Source organism: Cryptotermes secundus, unplaced genomic scaffold, assembly GCF_002891405.2.
Source record: "Cryptotermes secundus unplaced genomic scaffold, Csec_1.0 scaffold216, whole genome shotgun sequence".
NCBI classification, from domain to species: Eukaryota; Metazoa; Arthropoda; class Insecta; order Blattodea; family Kalotermitidae; genus Cryptotermes; species Cryptotermes secundus.
The window spans coordinates 551,336-569,574 of NW_019727090.1; the positions used below are offsets into that span (position 1 = coordinate 551,336).

The 18,239-nt window shown below is 37.2% G+C and overlaps 1 protein-coding gene and 1 long non-coding RNA gene across 3 annotated transcripts in view; one reads left to right on the plus strand and one right to left on the minus strand.

Annotated features, from left to right (window-relative positions):
* The window catches only part of LOC111864335 (rab GTPase-binding effector protein 1), a 30,281-nt gene extending 14,063 nt beyond the window's left edge, over positions 1 to 16,218 (minus strand). Inside the window, exons 1-9 of one of the 2 annotated variants that reach the window (XM_023851520.2) lie at positions 15,902 to 16,218; positions 15,688 to 15,813; positions 14,685 to 14,867; positions 12,935 to 13,224; positions 8,166 to 8,285; positions 4,480 to 4,569; positions 3,579 to 3,675; positions 2,366 to 2,491; positions 1,267 to 1,550 (exon numbers count right to left, since the gene is read on the minus strand). In XM_023851520.2, the coding sequence (XP_023707288.1) occupies positions 1,267 to 1,550; positions 2,366 to 2,491; positions 3,579 to 3,675; positions 4,480 to 4,569; positions 8,166 to 8,285; positions 12,935 to 13,224; positions 14,685 to 14,867; positions 15,688 to 15,813; positions 15,902 to 15,959 (1,374 nt within the window). In that variant the 5' untranslated portion in view covers positions 15,960 to 16,218. Of the gene's footprint in view, positions 1 to 1,266; positions 1,551 to 2,365; positions 2,492 to 3,578; positions 3,676 to 4,479; positions 4,570 to 8,165; positions 8,286 to 12,922; positions 13,225 to 14,684; positions 14,868 to 15,687; positions 15,814 to 15,901 lie in introns of both variants that reach the window. The other variant, XM_023851519.2, reaches the window with a different exon arrangement.
* Positions 16,219 to 16,664: 446 nt separating this feature from the next.
* Positions 16,665 to 18,239, plus strand: LOC111864348. The gene is made up of 3 exons (XR_002842777.2): positions 16,665 to 16,969; positions 17,709 to 17,944; positions 18,054 to 18,239. It is a non-coding gene; the product is annotated as an uncharacterized LOC111864348 (long non-coding RNA).

Sequence of the window (18,239 nt, forward strand, 5' to 3'; positions counted from 1 at the left end):
CACACACACACACACACACATGCATTTGTACACAAAAACAGATTACATTATTATTTACATCCTTCTTTATCTACCAAATACTGGATAAAATTTGGAAGTAGAAATACATAATTTATTTTTTCTAACAATTCTTGCCTGAAGGTAGTTGTTGATTACTTTCCATACATTACGTACAATTCTCCGTATGATGAAGCCCCAACTATTCCATTAATTAATTCACAACATTACTGGACCTTCTACACTATTTTATAACAGACTCAAATTTACTCTTCGTCGACAGAAATGTATGAAAAGTAAAACCAATGACAGATTTGATGTTATTAAACATCAATCAAATTTTAATTTTATATATGACTTGTTATTGTTTTAAATAACCTACTTATTGTATTCTTGTGCAAATTAACTTAAATGATTTATAACATTGTATCAAATTTTACGTACTGCAGTTCAATGGTGTACGTTTGTTGAAGTGTGTTTGCCTGATGATAGCCACTCGTGGCCGAAACATGTAGCAGAACTATACTGAGCATTGACCTTAAAGTTCTATATTTGCTGTGTTGTGGCAGTCAAATAAAGGGGTTGTATAAGAAACCACATTGGCTACATAGGTATACACTGATCTGGTCTTCCCACAGTTTCAGTCTATGCACCTCACGCATGTCTGCTCTCCCTAGCCTTGCCACCTCCTACTCATATCCTTCCACTCAAGGCTTTCCCATGATCCTCATTTTCATTGCCTGGGGATATCTGATACCAAGAGGTCACTTTAAAAATTATGTTTTGTTGCTTTTCTGAAATTGTCTGGGTTGTCACTGACTCCCAGGCCAAACAGCTGGTCTGGTCAGCACCTACTGAAGTAACTTTTTGGTCTCCCATAAGTGAGGTTTAACACCTTAGGAATGGTAGCTGATGTGTGCGCCAAACTATACTTCTTAATTTTCTTTTCATAATTGTCTATGTTCTGGCCTGGATTATTTACTTACTCAATATTTGTTTATTGGCCAAAGTGGTTACTCTGCTGAAATATGAGTCTTCCACTTCTTTACCTTGCATGCCCTGTCTGACTAGTGTCTTCATCTTATTTGATCCACAGTAGATACAGTCGTTTGCAGATACGCTCAGAGGAAGAGGCAGAAGGAAGGGGGCAGTGCAAGGAAATAATCTGCAATAAAAGGACTGAAATAATCAGCAACCATGAAATACTATAGGTGACTATAAAAATGGGAAAGCCCCAAAAATATAAAAGAGAAGAACATTTTGATTTACCTGCATCTTATGTTCTTCTTTCTTTTCATTCCACTTTTCTTCCATGTCTTTTCGAAAGCCAGACTCTTTAGTGAGGTCTTCACGGTACCTCTCTATAGTTCGCTCATGAGTTGCTATCTGTTTCTCCAACTCTCTTCCCCGTTGCTGAGCTCGTACAAGCTGAGCCTCATAGTTGGAGCACATGTCACATGGTGTCATGGCCTGCTGCCATCTTATGTTGCCTGAGGGATGGCCCTGGCTTACTGGTGACCCAACATTTTCACCATCCTTTTCGACTGTTACATCTAAATACATGAAGTATAAACCATGCATTACAACTGTACTTTACCAATCTTAAATTTTATGAATTTCTACCTACTATCTATGCTCATTTGGCCGGTCACGGTAGCCGAGCGGTCTAAGGCTTGCTCGCTCAGAAGTCGGGATTGTGGGTTCGAATCCCACTCAGGGCATGGATGTTTGTGTACAGGTAGAGGCCTTGCAACGAGCTGATCACCCACCCAAGGAGTCCTACCGTATGTCTAAGATCTAGTAAAACCGAAGTGAAACGGAGAGTTTCATGGAGGTAGGCCTAGGCCCAAACAAAGGCTGTAGCGCCAATGAAAAAAAAAGCTATGCTCATTTGGTCCTTTCACTTATTTGATTATTTTGGTACAATAGGCCAGAAGTGGCTGCAGTACAAGGGACTTAGTCACACCCCACTAGCAATAATAATAAATATTTGATTATTTTATAATAACGTACAAGCTATTGTGATCATACAACATAAAATAAGACACATTAGGGTGGTGATGAATGATGTAGGAGGAATGTTCGAGGTGATCCTCACTTCTCTTAAAATTTTACTTAACATTTGCCTTGAGAGACTAAATTCCAAAAACTCTCACTTGGGAAAGCAGGGTTTTGAGCTTATGCTCAAACCCATAATCCTATTTTGTTGGTTTTCTTTATATTATCATTTTATGATACTGTATCAACTGAGGTTACTATGAAGCATCAGATGCGATACATTAGACACACTAAATTGGTATTTCACCTGATGTGAAACAAGAAGGAACATTAACAATCAATCCTGAATACTTCTAACACCACCACTAACCTGTTAGTGATTTGGAATCTTCTGGTACAGGTGAATGCCCATCAGGGCTTTGCTTCTTCATGCTACAAGCTTGAAGTTCATTTAGACTAGATATTGATGTAAATGAAGTGTTCATTACATTTACCTCTGTAACAGAACAAGGACATCTGTAAAACACTGCATACTGGTGAATATTTTAAACAGAGGAGCTCTGTTACAGCATGGAGGGTATTTCAGATAGCTGGCATATCACAGTTCAACATTAAAATCAAATGACCAATTCTAGAGGTAGTTAATCATGCTTCATGGACTGCCCAATATCAAATAGTAGAATATGAATAGTGAATTAGAAAGGACAAGAAGGAAGTGGTCAGAGCCTAGTTTAAGGTACTATACCACCATTTTCCTGGGAGGACTGAGGGTAATATTAAAAACCTCAGTTTCAATAAATCTCCAGACCTAGATTCAAATCCTCTCAAAGAGAAAACTGGAGTAATAACCACTCAACTGTGACATCTGGTATGTCAAGCAACACCAAACACCACATTTCCTTTTACTGAACCAAATGCTGAAACAGCCTGACACTCAATTCCACTATGGTTTTCGAGCTCATGTGGACTCCTGCCATTTTCTGGCTGTCAAGCAAATGATCTAGAACTTCCTATGTACCAAAATCAATCATCGTATTCTATCAGCATAAATCGTGCCACCATTAGTATGCATTTTTTAAAAAAAATATTTCGACTGGGATACCACAAAACACATACAAGAAGATAAAGGACGGAAAGAAAAAGGAAAAAATAAAGGAAAAATACTGTCTAAGCACTACATTATGATACACACACACACATATATATATATATATATATATATGAGGTAGGCCTAGGCCCACTGGGGCTGTAGTGCCAAGGGAAAAAAAAATCCTACAAACTACCAGGTGTCATACACATTTTTTAAGTTTGTTCCTAAGTAACATGAATTTTTCAATGGAGATCTTCATAATCTACTCATAACACTTCAAAACAAACGAGACTTTAGTTCAGTTTTTTGTTAAATGAATTTCTGAAAATTAATTTTGACTAAACTACTAGAAGACACCATAAAAAATATGGGCCATTAAGAACTAATTTTGCATTGCATATTTTACATACAGGACTTATTTATGTCATGAATTCAGATATAATTAAACGATAATAAGTACTGACATATATCACAACTGAGCAATATATCTTACTTGGAGAGCTAGTTGTAACTTGTGACTGATGAACTTCTGAATCCAGACTAGATGTTTGAATCACTTTACTGCCAGCATCTCTTGTGGGTGACACAACCTAGAGTATAATTATAACACTTAAAATTCAATGCTATAATTGATTCTATATTAACCAGAAACATGCAACACGCAGCATTTTCAATTAAAAAATAAACCACAAACGCTTTCCATGTAACTCATTCTAGTGAATACATATGGTATGACAGTAAATGGAGCTCAAGGTAAAATCTTATCTATGACCTGATATACTGAGTATGAAGGACATGTACACGTTTCAATATTATAATACAAATGGAAGTCATGCATGAGTAACTTGGCAGAGAAAGATAAACATAATGGCAAATAAATTCATTAAAACCTATTCAAGAATTATTGTACTGATTACTTTTGGAAACACTAAACATGTATTCATCGAGTGCTTCATTATTTAACAACACTGTTTCATCTGTAGATGTTACATAAGACTCATAAAACTGAAGGAAAATTATGAACAGCGAACAAACCAGAATTTTAAAGGAGGTACTAGCCTGGCATTCAGGTGGACAGACTGAGGAGAAATCCAACCAAGATTCAAACTGGTTACTTCTAGAATACAAGTCTGTCATGTTACTACTCAATTTACAAACCTGCTCTGTGGCCATCAACTACATGGCCACTTGCAGAGGTACACAGCATGCAAGACAAAGGACAAAAACTCCTGGGTATAGCAGGACACAATACTTCGCATATCATACAATACTGCCCCTACACCTGGCATTAAAAAAATTGGTTTATAGTATCTTGGCCTAGTAAGCACACGCAACCCAGTATTATGCACATGAATCCAGACTTAAAGGCTTAAAGTTTGTCATATTTAACTTACTTCTCCATTTGGTCCATTCTGAGCACCAACTGGAAGCATTTCTTTAACAGATACATCCCCCTCTTCTTCAGTCCACTTTATTATCTCATCCTGAGAATCATAATACATAGTATTTTCTTATACCTCTGATAGAAAGCCTTATCTCAACTTTCAAATTACAGCAAGGCAGTAAATTTTCTTACTTTGAGAGAAGGGAAAGACTAGGGGTGTCTGGGAACAATATCAGGACTTAGCAGACATAAGTAGGGTAATATAGAAAACTATATAATGAAGAATGTGTGTACATATAACCTCAGCATCATACAGTAATCAAATAAAGGATGAGATGGACTGGACATATACTACCCGTGGCAGAAACAAGAAATGTATATAAACACTTCTGGTCAGAAAACCCCGTGGGAAGAAACCACTTTGAGTGCAGAGACAGCTTGATGAAAGAGTGTCAACATATTGTAACGTGTTTACGTTACTGAATACGCCGTAGAGATCGTTAATTGGTTTATTGAACAATCTACAACTATCGGCTACAATTAATTATAACAATGTTACGGGTTTCCACTCTCTACAAACCCTACAACAAAATCTCTTAACACTATCTTCAAGAGTCTTCACGTATTAATAACGCAGGACCTATACAAGTCTCCCTGAATTACACACTCCAAGTATAACTGGTTGTCACTGGTTATCGCACACGCGTCTGTAGCTCGTAACTTGCGAACTGAGAACTCGTTGATAACGCACTCGGCGACTGTCACAGTACAACTGACTGTGAATAGCCTTCGCTGCTCCTTATGTAGCCTTGATCGGACAATTGTCGTCTGGTCCGTGTTGCTAGCCACGCTGTCCGGAGTTGTTGACTGCTGCCTAGCAACCGCGATATCCCTCGGTGACGTCACCGCTGTTCATTCGCTTTGCATAGCTTCAAGGTCGCGGGGACTCGGCTAACGTCAGCTCCACTCGGCTCACTTTGGCTCCGCTCGGCTCCGCTCGTGACGTCACCACGCGTTGCGCGTTGCATAGCTACCAGTATGCGGGGTGATTACTCTCCTATTACGCGAGCGATACGCTACCGCTACGTGCAGCTGGGGAGGTAGGGGTCAACATGTCACAATATGTATATTAGCTCAGAATAAGGCCAATGGCAGGCCTTTGACAAGAGTTATAAATCTCTGGGTTCCATAAAACAACTACATCAGTAACCATTAACTTATGTATTAACCATTAATCTCTGTATCATGAAGTTTCTGTTTGTGGGTTATATTATGATGCTGTCAGTAGTTGACTACATGGCGTTGGATGGAGAATGACAGATGAATGGTGAATTTGAAAAGAAGCAGTAGTGGCCTAATTAAGGTACTGCTTTGTCATTTGCTTGGAGGGGCTGAGGACAATCATAAATATTCTCACTTATAACAGCCAGTGCCAGTGTCAAATTTTAACTGAGTTCTTCCCAAATATGAGCCCACATCATTACCACAATGTCACCTTGCTCAGTGCCATATTGCTAGTAAAGCAGTAGACTCATCTTGAAGAAAAGAGAGAAATGTGATGAACTGTTTTCCTGTATATCTTATGGTTTGACTGCATACAGAATGTCTCCTTATTACATGCCATATTTTACATGACAGTCTCTCAACATCCAAACATGTAAAGAAGTTCATACGAATATGCACCCTCAAGACTTTTTTGAAACTTCCATGGTCACATCTTAAATACCTCCTAAGTTTAACAGGAAGTGTGTAAGAAGAAAACAAACAAAACAGCTATTAATAACCTTCTTACTTTCACTCTTCTTACAAGAGGTGCTTGAAATGGCCTCCTTGTTCATGGACACACAATTCAACTGTGTGTTAGAAAGAAAACTCACAATCAATCAAAGATTCCACATGTATCCTTTGATTAACTTGCAAATTGTTGAACTCAGAGCCATAATTCATGTCTAGTATCAATTGCAGTGGCATAGACTTTGGTTTTCAAATATCTCCCCACAAAAATATAAAGCAGGTTCAGGGCCAGGAAATTGGAGCTTCACATCTGTGATCAGTCCAGTGTCCAGACACTGATGCACTTTGCTCAGCTAGTCAAGAAATTTCCTGCCCTTTATGGCCCTCAAGGAATTACTGCTTCTCCACAAGAGCTTGCCATTGGTCCTTACTGTGAGTATGTTGTATCCATCATTCCAATTAGACAAGTTACATTCAGCCACACATTATCTTATGAGTATTAGAAGTGACAGACAATTTGAAGGTTACAAAACAAAAAATGTGTCACTGACAAATGGAAAAGCAAATGTGTGTTCTTTGTTCTGAATACGCAGTTAGAGAACACTGTTATGTGATAAAATTTCACAACGTTGAATGGGGTCATCAAAACAGGTGTGGTAGCTATAATGAAATTAATAATTTTGGTGTCACAGAACACGCAACAACTGCGAGTTTATCATCAATGAGTGTACCCCTAGCAGGTCAAAATGGAGGCAGAAATCAAAGCTGTAGTCGAAAACAACACTAAAGAACACTATGTAAGATTTGAGGCTTTCACGGCGGTGACTATGAAGAAAGCAGTCTTCTGGGATTTGGCACCGTGTANGGATTGCATATTGAACATGTTTTTGTGTCAATAAATTCTCTCAAGCTCTATTTGTGTTTTGATATCAGAACCTGTGCTGTAAGTGCAATAAATCAATAAATACAGACATTTAAAGTATATATTTTTTCTGATGACATTCAAGAGCTGAGAGAAGTAATTCTGTCACCCATTCAAAATACCGTGGAAGTCTGTAAGCAGATCACACTTCTCAGTCTTAACAAAGTTAGTTCTAGACTGTAACCCTTCTTAAATTCATTTATGCCTCATACATGTCTCTAACATTTTGTTCTTATTGTTCGTTTCAGGCTCTTTAATATATTATTTTAAACATAACTTCTCTTGTTCCTAAATTGCCCACTAGTTTCATGTATTATAGTGGTCAGATTTTTCTCCGTCCATTTGGCTTGGATTCTGCAAACATTGCAATTTACCCTGTTTCCTTTGATCTAACAATTCTGAGCAATGTAGTCCTCACATTCTCTCCAATATTTTCCCAGACCTATTAATGTTCACATTATTAACCAAGTTCTCCAAAGCTGCAAACCTCTTTGAGATTTTAACTTGCTTGCTTAGTTAATGACACACTCTCCTTAACTTCTGCTGCCAGAACACAGTCATCAGTATCACTATCACCGCTTCTAAACTAATGCACTTCAAATATACTTGAAAATCATTGTTTGTTTGTTTTTATGTGGTAAAGTTTACTAGTCTAATCCATTATTATTGCTGATTCCATATAGACATTTGTTACCAAATGTCTATTCAAAAAAGTCTTCTCTCTCTACTTTTCCATCAAAAACTTTTAACAGAATTTTCAGGTGGTATATAGGAACTTCATTCACAATTAATTCTTAAGTGTTTTTTCTTTATTTCTTTCTCATCCTCACAAGCAATCCACTGAAATATCCTTCACACAGTATGCTGATTGTCAGGTTTGATTTACATTCATAAAGACAATTTACCTTACTTTTCCTCAGGAAAGAGACCTATTCTAGTAGAGGCATGTTTATGTTTGATCCAAGCTTCAGTGTACTGATATACTGCTTTAAAATGGATTGCCTCAAACCTTAAGTTTATTGAGATGAACTTTTGTTTACCTTGTCACCTTCATATTTCCTGAGTTGCTGATCTGTATAACGTAACTTTTCTTTAAGTGCCTGAATCTCTTCCTCAAGAGGAATGACTAATGATCGCAAAACTTCAGCATCCTCCTGTGCCTAAAAGAAAATATTGTTTTAATAGTAAACATAACAAATCCTGTGACAAGCAAACAAAGTGCTGTGCCATCATAACTGTTACTAAAATGAGCATAAGACTACAAAAAAATCAGAGCACTGTTCCATAATAGATTATAGCACTAAAACTGTAATTAAAATTTGCAACAGCTGCAGATAAACTTTACCAAGGGAAAAAACTGCTGACTTCAATGTGGCTAAAGGGGCACCTACACTTCATGTTAAGTCAAAAGAAGAGGAGAATGAGTGATTTCTGCTGAGTTCTCAGGTGACTGAGAACATAATCATGAATACTAATAGGAGAGTTGAAGACAACAATACACACAATCTAGAGACAGTGGATGACTACTAACAAATCAACTTTGGAGACAACTGCATAATCTTGCAATGACATTCTCAAGTATTTTCCTGAAAATGTAAACATTCTGCTCCATCACTCTTTTATAACATGATAGCATCCATGTCTCTATAAGAAACTGAAGTTGAAATTTAAACTGGAGAAACTGCTGTTATTTGTGATTTCTCTGAAAATATGTCTTCATCATACAGGACAATGTACATGGTTTTCATCGGAACAATACTCAAAGCTCAGTCCATTTGTGGCTTATTATTCACAGAATGAAATGACACAGCACAATCATTTTCTTGTTACATCAGATTTCTCAAAACAAGACAATGTAGCTATGCAATTGTTTCAAAGTAAATTACACAGTTAACTTCATGGAAAATTGGCAGATCCAACTAAGATTACTATTTTTCTGATGGGACTGCCTCACAGTATAAAATCAAGAAGTTTCATCATCCTTTGCTATAATTAAATTTAATGGTATGTATGCTGTATGGCACTTTTTCACCACATCATGGGTCAAAATGTTCATGTGCTCTAAAATATTATGAGTAGCATATCAAATGAACACCCTACTTAAGAGCTTTAAATCTGCACAAGAATGAGCTCTCCTTCTTAAATAGGACCAGGATTCGAATACTTTCAGTGAATCAGAGCATGGGAAAAGTTAAAAAAAAGAAAACATAAAACTTCAAAATGTAATAACTTTGAAATTAATTGGCACAGGAAGATAAAACTTCACATTTATCACTTACTGATCATATTTTGTAGTTATACACAATTTCACTGAAATTCAGGGTGGTCGTCAGCTGCTGTGTTGATTTCACATTAAAAAAGTAAAAAAAAGCGAGGCTCAACATGTTAAATGCAAATAAAAACAAAAACTTGCTATCTGTAAAGTAATCATTTTACAAGTTGTGTGAAACCATAAATATCCTTCAGTGGGAATAAGGGATCTTAACGTCTTCCTACTATTGTGCCTGTGGCACACTTTTAGCCTATATGCTATGCTACTGGCTTCATCAGTTTTCCTGAGCTTGGCACTCCCTAGTCCTGCTGAGGAAAGGAACTAAGTATGAAATGACAGGTATACAGGGGCCTGTGCCACAGCTTAGGCAGTTAGTTGCTGTCTCCCCACCGTGGCAGCCCAGGTTTGACCCCAGGGAGGATTTGTGCTGAACACAGTGGCACTGAGGCAGGTTTTCTCCCACATACTAGAGTTTTTCATGTCAATTCTTATTCTACCAACTGTTCCATATTCATTAATCATCCTATCACCAGTGCTATACAGTCTCAATACTTACAATGTCATCAAATAATAAAAGTAAAAGAATTACCCAAGTTCTGTGCTCTTGTTCCATTCTCGCTAGACTACTATACATTGCCAAAGCATGTTCTTTTTCTGACAGAGCAGCACATACGCACGGCATCCTAGCAGCCACTACTCCCTTCCCCATAGTTCCCTCAGCGAGAAGTCAAGAAAACTGATGTAAACAGTATTTATAGTGTAAACAGCATGATAGCAGGCCTGCCAAGACCTGCACATGCACCATCATAGTAATGCAATATATGGATAGTAAGAATGTACATATATCACAAGCAAAACAAAAAAAAAACTCCATGATTTTAGTCTGCAAGCAAACTATACCGACTGAGCTACCGCTGCTTGTCGGTGAAGTTAGTGCCAACTTCAGCAGATAGAGGGTGTCATGTGATCAGCGCAACAAATCCCCATGGCCATTAATTTTGTTTTCCCAGACCGGAGCAGCTATTTCCTTGAAACAGCTTCTCAATTATCCTCACGAGGCTGAGTGGACCCCATGACAGACCCCCTACTTCTCAGAAAATCTGAAACCGCAGGGAATCGAACCCAGACCTCTGGATCTGTAGCCATTAACTCTGACCACCAGACCACAGAGGCAGTCTCATATATATATATATATATATATATATGTAACAACACCAAACATAATGTGCAGACCAGTCTATAATATGCTGCAGACTCACAATGACCCATAGAACACCAGTGGAGAAGCACTGCAATATGGGATCACTGTTGTAATCAGTGAATTAAACTTGCTCCAATTTTAGTCAGTCTCTTACTGGAAGGTACATTAAAATACAAAGTATTTAGACTACTTTACCACAGATACAAATGCACTAACGCAACTTACCGAAGAAGTGAATTTTAAGGAACTTAGTCACAAATAAATTAAGAAAATTATAAATCTGTATTTCATCATCCTGTTGCAAATCATTAATTAGACGTCTATGTATCCACAGTCCATCAATAATTAAACAATTGTTTATTCACCATTTAACACTTAACACAACATGTTTCGGCCATAGATGGCCATCTTCAGGTGTCTTAATGGGCACCAGTACAGAGGCAAACCAAACATTAAGCCCCATCCCTCAGGCACATTTGTAAAAAAATCAAAATTGAAGGAAAGAAGCAAATATAATCAAATATGAACAATAAAATTATTGTATAATGCAGACCCAGTGCTAAGTAATGTCCCCATAAACAACGCCCAATGCTATGCAACAGATTCCTAACATGCACCAATGGACTGTCTGGGAAGCAGTGTTCTCTATGTGGTCTGGGCAGTAGCTGTATGATGCAACAACAGGGGAACTGCTCGGGGAGATGTTTCCCAAGCAGTCCATGCCAAGAGGTTACAAGCAGGACAAGTCTATAGAGTCTGATTAGTTTGGAGATCTATATGTAATAATACAAATGCTGTCGTGAATGCAACAATTTATTTTTGTTGTAGTTCTTTGTCTTTTCTTCCTCTACACTACACGTTGGCCGTAACTGGCCATCATCAAGTGTATTTTTCACTACATAGCTGTCACACTGCACACAATCCAAAATCTAAAACACCAGCCTGTCAGTTTTGTTTAAAATCTCGTCAACATACGCTCGTCAATTTGATTTTAGAATTCCAGTTTAAATTTAAATTTTTTTAAAATTTAAAGTTTTAAAAAATTTTAATTTTAAACTGGAATTCTAAAATCAAATTGATGAGCGTATGTTGACGAGATTTTAAACAAAACTGACAGGCTGGTGTTTTAGATTTTGGACTGTGTGCAGTGTGACAGCTACATAGTGGAAAATACACCTGATGATGGCCAGTTACAGCCGAAACATGTAGTGTAGAGGAAGAAAAGACAAAGAACTACAACCAAAATAAATTGTTGCATTCACAATGGCATTTGTATTATTACATGTAGAAGTGTATAGTGCAACAGGATGCTTAAATATAATATAGTTTGGAGATAGTTGCCAGTCAGTAAGGGCATGAACACAGAAGGTGAGGAAGCTACGGCACTGGAAGCCATTACCAGACAATGACTGGTGAAGACACAGAAGATTGAAAAGACTTAGTGTGTGCTGTTGTGAATTGATGATAGTGCTACAGTTACTTGTACTTACAATCTGTAAGTGGCCAATAAATCAAATTACCAATCCAAACCCCCTCTATAGTCACTCATACACATGACAATATTCTAGACAACGTGCAAAAATAGTCTTAATCTGTTAAACACAAGCATGTAAGCAAACTTTCTGGCTTCCCATTGAAAAAATTTTGTCTATGGAAGACTATGTTCACTCATCTTAGTGATTCATCCAGCAGCAGCTGTTCTCCTTACTCTGCCATGGCCTTCTAAAAAACTCTTTGACATATTATAGTGACATCTTGTGGATAAATTTTTAACCAGTATTGATATATACTACAGATAATTTTGGTAAAAATTTTCTAGTGACAGAGGTACTGCCTATAAAAAAGTTTCATAGGGTGGATGAGTTAAGAAGTGCATGTTCAGAGGTAGATTCAAAAGACAACATTCATCCCAAATGCTGCGAAAATTTCTTAATTAATTCACAAGTTGAAAAGGGGCTCAAACACACACAAATCATGGTGATTTCATAAACCTACTTCATTTCTTAAGAAAGAAAGTCAGCTAAACGTAACAGTTTTTTTTTTCATACATATAAAATACACAAAGCTTTTCAGGGAAAATGATTTGGTCTTACAGACAGGCTGAACAGCAACATTTTGTTTATGTCAGACCAGTTACATAAATTCTCATGTAAATCACACAACTAAGTTTTTATCGCAGAATTCGTTATAACAACCACACAAATTATCTGATCAAATATGGTATGTAACAAGCTACAATTAACAACATACCAGCAATTTATCCAGACGACTTTTCTAATGAGTGCATGTGAATTATATGAAAAGCAGGTGGATGAGTTACGTACATATTTGTTTACCTTCCGCATACTATCTTCCAGACTGTCTTGCGATGATGAAGAGGCATCAGCACCAAGCTGACTGACAACTTTTCGAGCCAAGGTCTTTGTTACAGCTGAAAGCATAATGCCTGGTGCAAGGATTGGGGTTTCTTTTTCCCCTTTATCAGCTGTCCCCTGCTGTTGTTGCTGTTGCTGCAACAGCGATCGTAACTCGTGGTTTTCTGATTCTAGTCGTTCGTATGCTTTCCTGAGTTGTTTCACTTCAGATTCATACTTGCTACGGGAGCTACTTGATTCTTCAACTGTTTCTATTCCATAACAAGATGAAATAAAACCATGTCAATAAGTGAATCACATATACAGACAAAATATATCCACAAGCCAAGCTGCAAAAACAAGAACAAAATGAAAGTGAAATAATGTAATTAATACATTCAATTATACAAGATTAACACAATCACAATTACTGAAACAGACCAATCATATTGCAGACCTATAAATCACACTGCTGCAGGAAGCCACAGTAGTAGTGTTTCGTTTTGATGGAGAAGATTGAACAATGTTCTTGGGAAATGTAGAAAGAATAATTTATATGGCAATAATAAAAGGAAACATTGAAGTGTTAGATAACTAACACAAAATAAATACAATCATGTTTGAACATATGAACTACAACAAAACACCTCTTCGTATATTCTCGGTACAATATTGTCAACAGACTCCTCATAACATGAAAAAGCTGGCAGTTGGTCATATTCAAATATGTACATATCTTGCAAATCATTACAGCACTATATTCTGCCATCTTCTGGCTATGCCATCTTCTGGCTATCACCAACAGAGTGCTCATTTTCTGTTATAAAGAAATGTAACAATCTGCAGCTGTAATATTCTGAAATGTGCTATTCTTTGTTCCCAGAAAAATCAAAGTGATCAAAAAAGTACTTGTCCATCCATGCATAAAAACTATTCTTATATGAATCAGTAATGGGGCACACTGCAGCATAGCTATTGAGGCATTATGCTACAAACCTGGAGGCAGCAGGTCTGAGTCCCAATGAGGTCACTGGATTTTTCAATTTACCTAATCCTTTCAGCCACACTATGGCCCTGGTGTGGACTTAGCCTCTAACAGAAATAAGTACCAGGAATTGTGGTGGGGAGCACATAAGGCTGACTACCTCACCACCATCTGTGAGCTGACTGTCTAGAAAATGTGGGTGCTTCAACATCTCACAACCCTATGGGCTTTCACGGCCTGTTACACAGATTTATCTTATATGAATCAGTAATAATTTTGGACTAAACAGATGCAACAATTGTGTTAAAACATAGTTAGTGTTCAAAGACATATGTTTGTAATACACCACAAATATGACCTAAGCAACAGATGTGTGGGAGAAAGCTGACCACAAAAAGGTTTAACACAAAGTAAAATTGTTCTTCATGTTCTCTTTCTGATGTCCTTCCTTCATAAAATCATATTATGTCTGTAGACTGTCTTCTCCATCACAACTTCAGGACAAGTCATATTACAGTAACAAGGGATCCACTAAATGTGACTCTGTTTCAGGATACGGGGGATATGTAACATAATGCCTCTCCTATTGTAATACAAAATACACATTCAAGCCATAACCTAATGCTACATGAGAGTTGGTTAATATGTTGATGGTAGCAAACAAGTACAACTCAGCTGATTTTAAACCCATAAATCACCAATCAATATGACTTACTTCACTTAGTAATCTGCAATGTATTATTATACCTTGCACAATTTGCTGGAGAGAAGCAATTTCTTCATGACATTTCCGCTTTTCATCCTGTAGATCACTCTCCATACGGAATCCCGCAACAACTAACTGACTCTTTGCCTCATCTAATTCTGAGCTTAGTCTTTTTACATCTGCCAGCAATCGACTTTGTTCTACAGCCCCACGTTTCAGTTCCTCTGTAACCATAAAATCAAACTTCTCAAAAGTAATAAACCTTATATAATTTTATAGTAAATACATATACCAGACAGTAATTATGTACATTTTGACCATCTTAAAGATTCAAATAAATCGCTGAGCTGCTCAGGGGAAGTGACAGATGGTTCTCCTGACCAGTCAGGTCATCAAGATTCTGCTAGCAGAAGCAACAAGTCATAGTCAAACACATTACATTTAAAACCTACCAGATTGTAGCATACTCTAAATTCTCTGTTGTCACATAAATATTCCTAGAACTTCCATAAGAAGTATACATATACATGGTGAAGCTCTTTTTGGAAAGGGGGTAGATTTTAAATATAAAATCCTGGTCTCTTATGCAAATCATGGAAGACATATTCAAGGACAATGCACTAGTATTGTTTTCAACAGTTTCTCTCCAGTGGGAATTCGGCATTTTGATTCGATTTTTTCTTTTTTGTTTCTAGTAATAATAAAATTGGTGCTATGGTTGAACTTTCTCCAAATACCAGACAGCACTCTCACCGTGCTGTACTCCACAGACCTACAAGGCTGCAAAAGCATCTTCTACATAAGCAGCTACCAATCTGATGGAAATTCGAGATCATTGCACCGTACAACATACCACATGACATTACAAACTGATGTCAAAACTTATGGTACTCTTATATATAAAATACAAATAATTCCAATGTAAGGAATATAATTCCAACAGCAACTCATTGCTTCCACTGACCATGGTGTACGTACCTGTTAGATTGGGAAAATGTTTAAGATAATACAGGTAATCACAAACACTCTTCAAAATAAAGTTACCTTCTTTCTGTAAATACAGCTCTTTCATTTTGGCTCGCTGGTGGCCAAATTCCTCACGAATCTGTTGTTTTTCATCCTCCAATTTCTCAATTCTCCTCAACAGACCTTGCACTTCCGAATTCAGATCTGCAACAAATTTATATGCATAAACCAAACATGACTTAAACAGTATGGAAGTTGAAAAAAATACGGACAGAACTGAAATAAGAGTTACCGCCTTCTTCACCGTCGGGTTTTCTGTTGAAATTTTCTACTTCACTTGACGTTTCCATATTTTAAGGTTAACTCAGAGTTACTGATATTGGAACATTTACAATTTTATATTTCACACAACTTGTTATCTTATTATACACTAAAAAAAAGGAAAAGAAAAATGGGATGTAACTACTTCATTCCGAGGCACAGTTTTCATGCACAGATTCTAACCATCTGTACATCTTCAATATGTTACAAAGCACAATGAGAACAGAAATACAACCGCCTTTTTCAACATGAGCTTTTCTTGATCACAAATGACTACGTTCACGTCCGTCACCATCTTCCGACAATGAATATCGATCGGAAAATCGATGTAATCGATATTTTCTGTATCGATAAGGAGAAATTTTTGGAGGATCAATTTGGTAGTAATGGAATTCCTCCATAGATGGCATATCATACAAAGCACCTATGCTTCATAGGTCGCACCAGGGGACAAAGGGAGAATCTGAGATAGCTGCAGTCTTGCTATTGCTGAAAATAAATTATTGACAAAAATGGCATAGGCAATTCCCATCCGGCCTTCAGTGAAATAGCAGAAGGGACACATGGAAAAATATGCCATCTCTACGCATCTGCTCCGAACTATATAGTCTGCTTGGTCGGGAGCCAATCACAATACACCTATCGAAACGTATCGAACTGTATTGAATCGCATAAGTGTGAACCAATCACAGAACCCTCAATTTCAGTTGGAGGCGTTCGTTGTAGTGGTATAAGTGATGGTGTTACGTAATTCAGTTAATTGTTAAGCACGGATTTTGATATTATGATGCGAAACAAGACTCGACGTTTACGCATTAAGTGACATCAGCATGTTATGTTTTATATGAACTGTGCTTACTACGTCGAATGAAATTAAAAACATGCATGAAGTCAAAAAGTGTTGCTAAGATGTTATAATTTTTGTACCATTTCTTGCAGGATAAATGGGGAAAACTAAAAAATGCTTTGCCTGTGTGTTCATGTCATCCAGTGAGCACAGAGGATTCAAATTCTTACACCCTCACAGGGATTCAACACAGTATGTCTGTTTTAATACATGATGTAGTTGCTTTATTGTTTGTTCCTTAATCCAACGAAGAAATTAATTTTAACCAGTGCCTGCATTAAATGTATTAAAGTTAACCCCACAATGTAGCATCTGCACCATATTTGTAATGTTTACTGGTGATTCATTTCAAGGTTTTGAGACAATAAGTAATAGTCTGCAGGGCTGTGGTATAGGCAGAAAGAGCTGGGTTATCTTGCACTTCTGCTATTCTGCTAGAATACTGTACCATAAATTTTGTGCAGCAGACATTTCTCAGAAAGTAATTTTACTTCAGCTAAAAGGGTACACTGTAACAGATTCTGCTGCACAATCACTCCCACAACCTCCTGATCTTTCAATGAATGCACAGTAGCCTACTGTGCAAATGTAACATGTTTAGCATATCTGGCCCAGCACCAGTAAATAAGGTTGGTCTCCTTTGCATATTTGCTGCTGGCAAGCAGGTGAGGGAAAAATGTGTTGAACTGTGATTGTCAGTCATTCAGTGCAATTACAACATATCAGGACATTTCAAAATCTGTAGGATTTGAGATTTTCACAGTGGTAGCTTCTGTGATTTTAAAGTTGTGTAGAAGAACTCTGCTTCCTCAGCAGTCAGGGTCCATTTCGATCAGCCCCTTGACTGATCCATGTTGTCTAGGCATTGAACCCTCTTCGAGTTCATGATGAGATTCTGACACAGATTTTTGCAGTTTTTTCTTCACTCTAGGTGCACCTGTGAGAGGAGAGGAGGGGATCAGGTGTGTGGACAGTTGCAAAGGGAGACCCTTACTTTCTCGTGATGAGACCACAGAGCCGTTATAACAATGAATCATTCATCTGCTTGCTGCATGCTTCATACAGGTTTCTCTTCAATCCTGAAGATGGCGCTGGTACACACCAGAAGACTGAACTCTTAATTCAAATTGTTTTGTTAGTAGCAAAGTGATACATACTTTGTGGATGGTAGGTTTGGATTCTGATTCGATATTGCTGTGTCTGTCCAGTAGTTTTTAGTATAAAAAATATTGTAAAACAGTTTAAATATACTCCAGTGAAATATTCTCTTTTGCAGTTGGAAATAATCAAGAGTAAAAATGGAACCAAGTCAAGGATTTTTTCAGAAAAATGTAATTAACAAAAGAAACACAAAGAGAAGATTGTTGCTGTGAAATACTCTGACATGAAACAAACCAGAAACTGACCTAAAATCTGAATTAGCAAAAAAAAATATCAATTTCAATGGCAAAACCAAAATCAG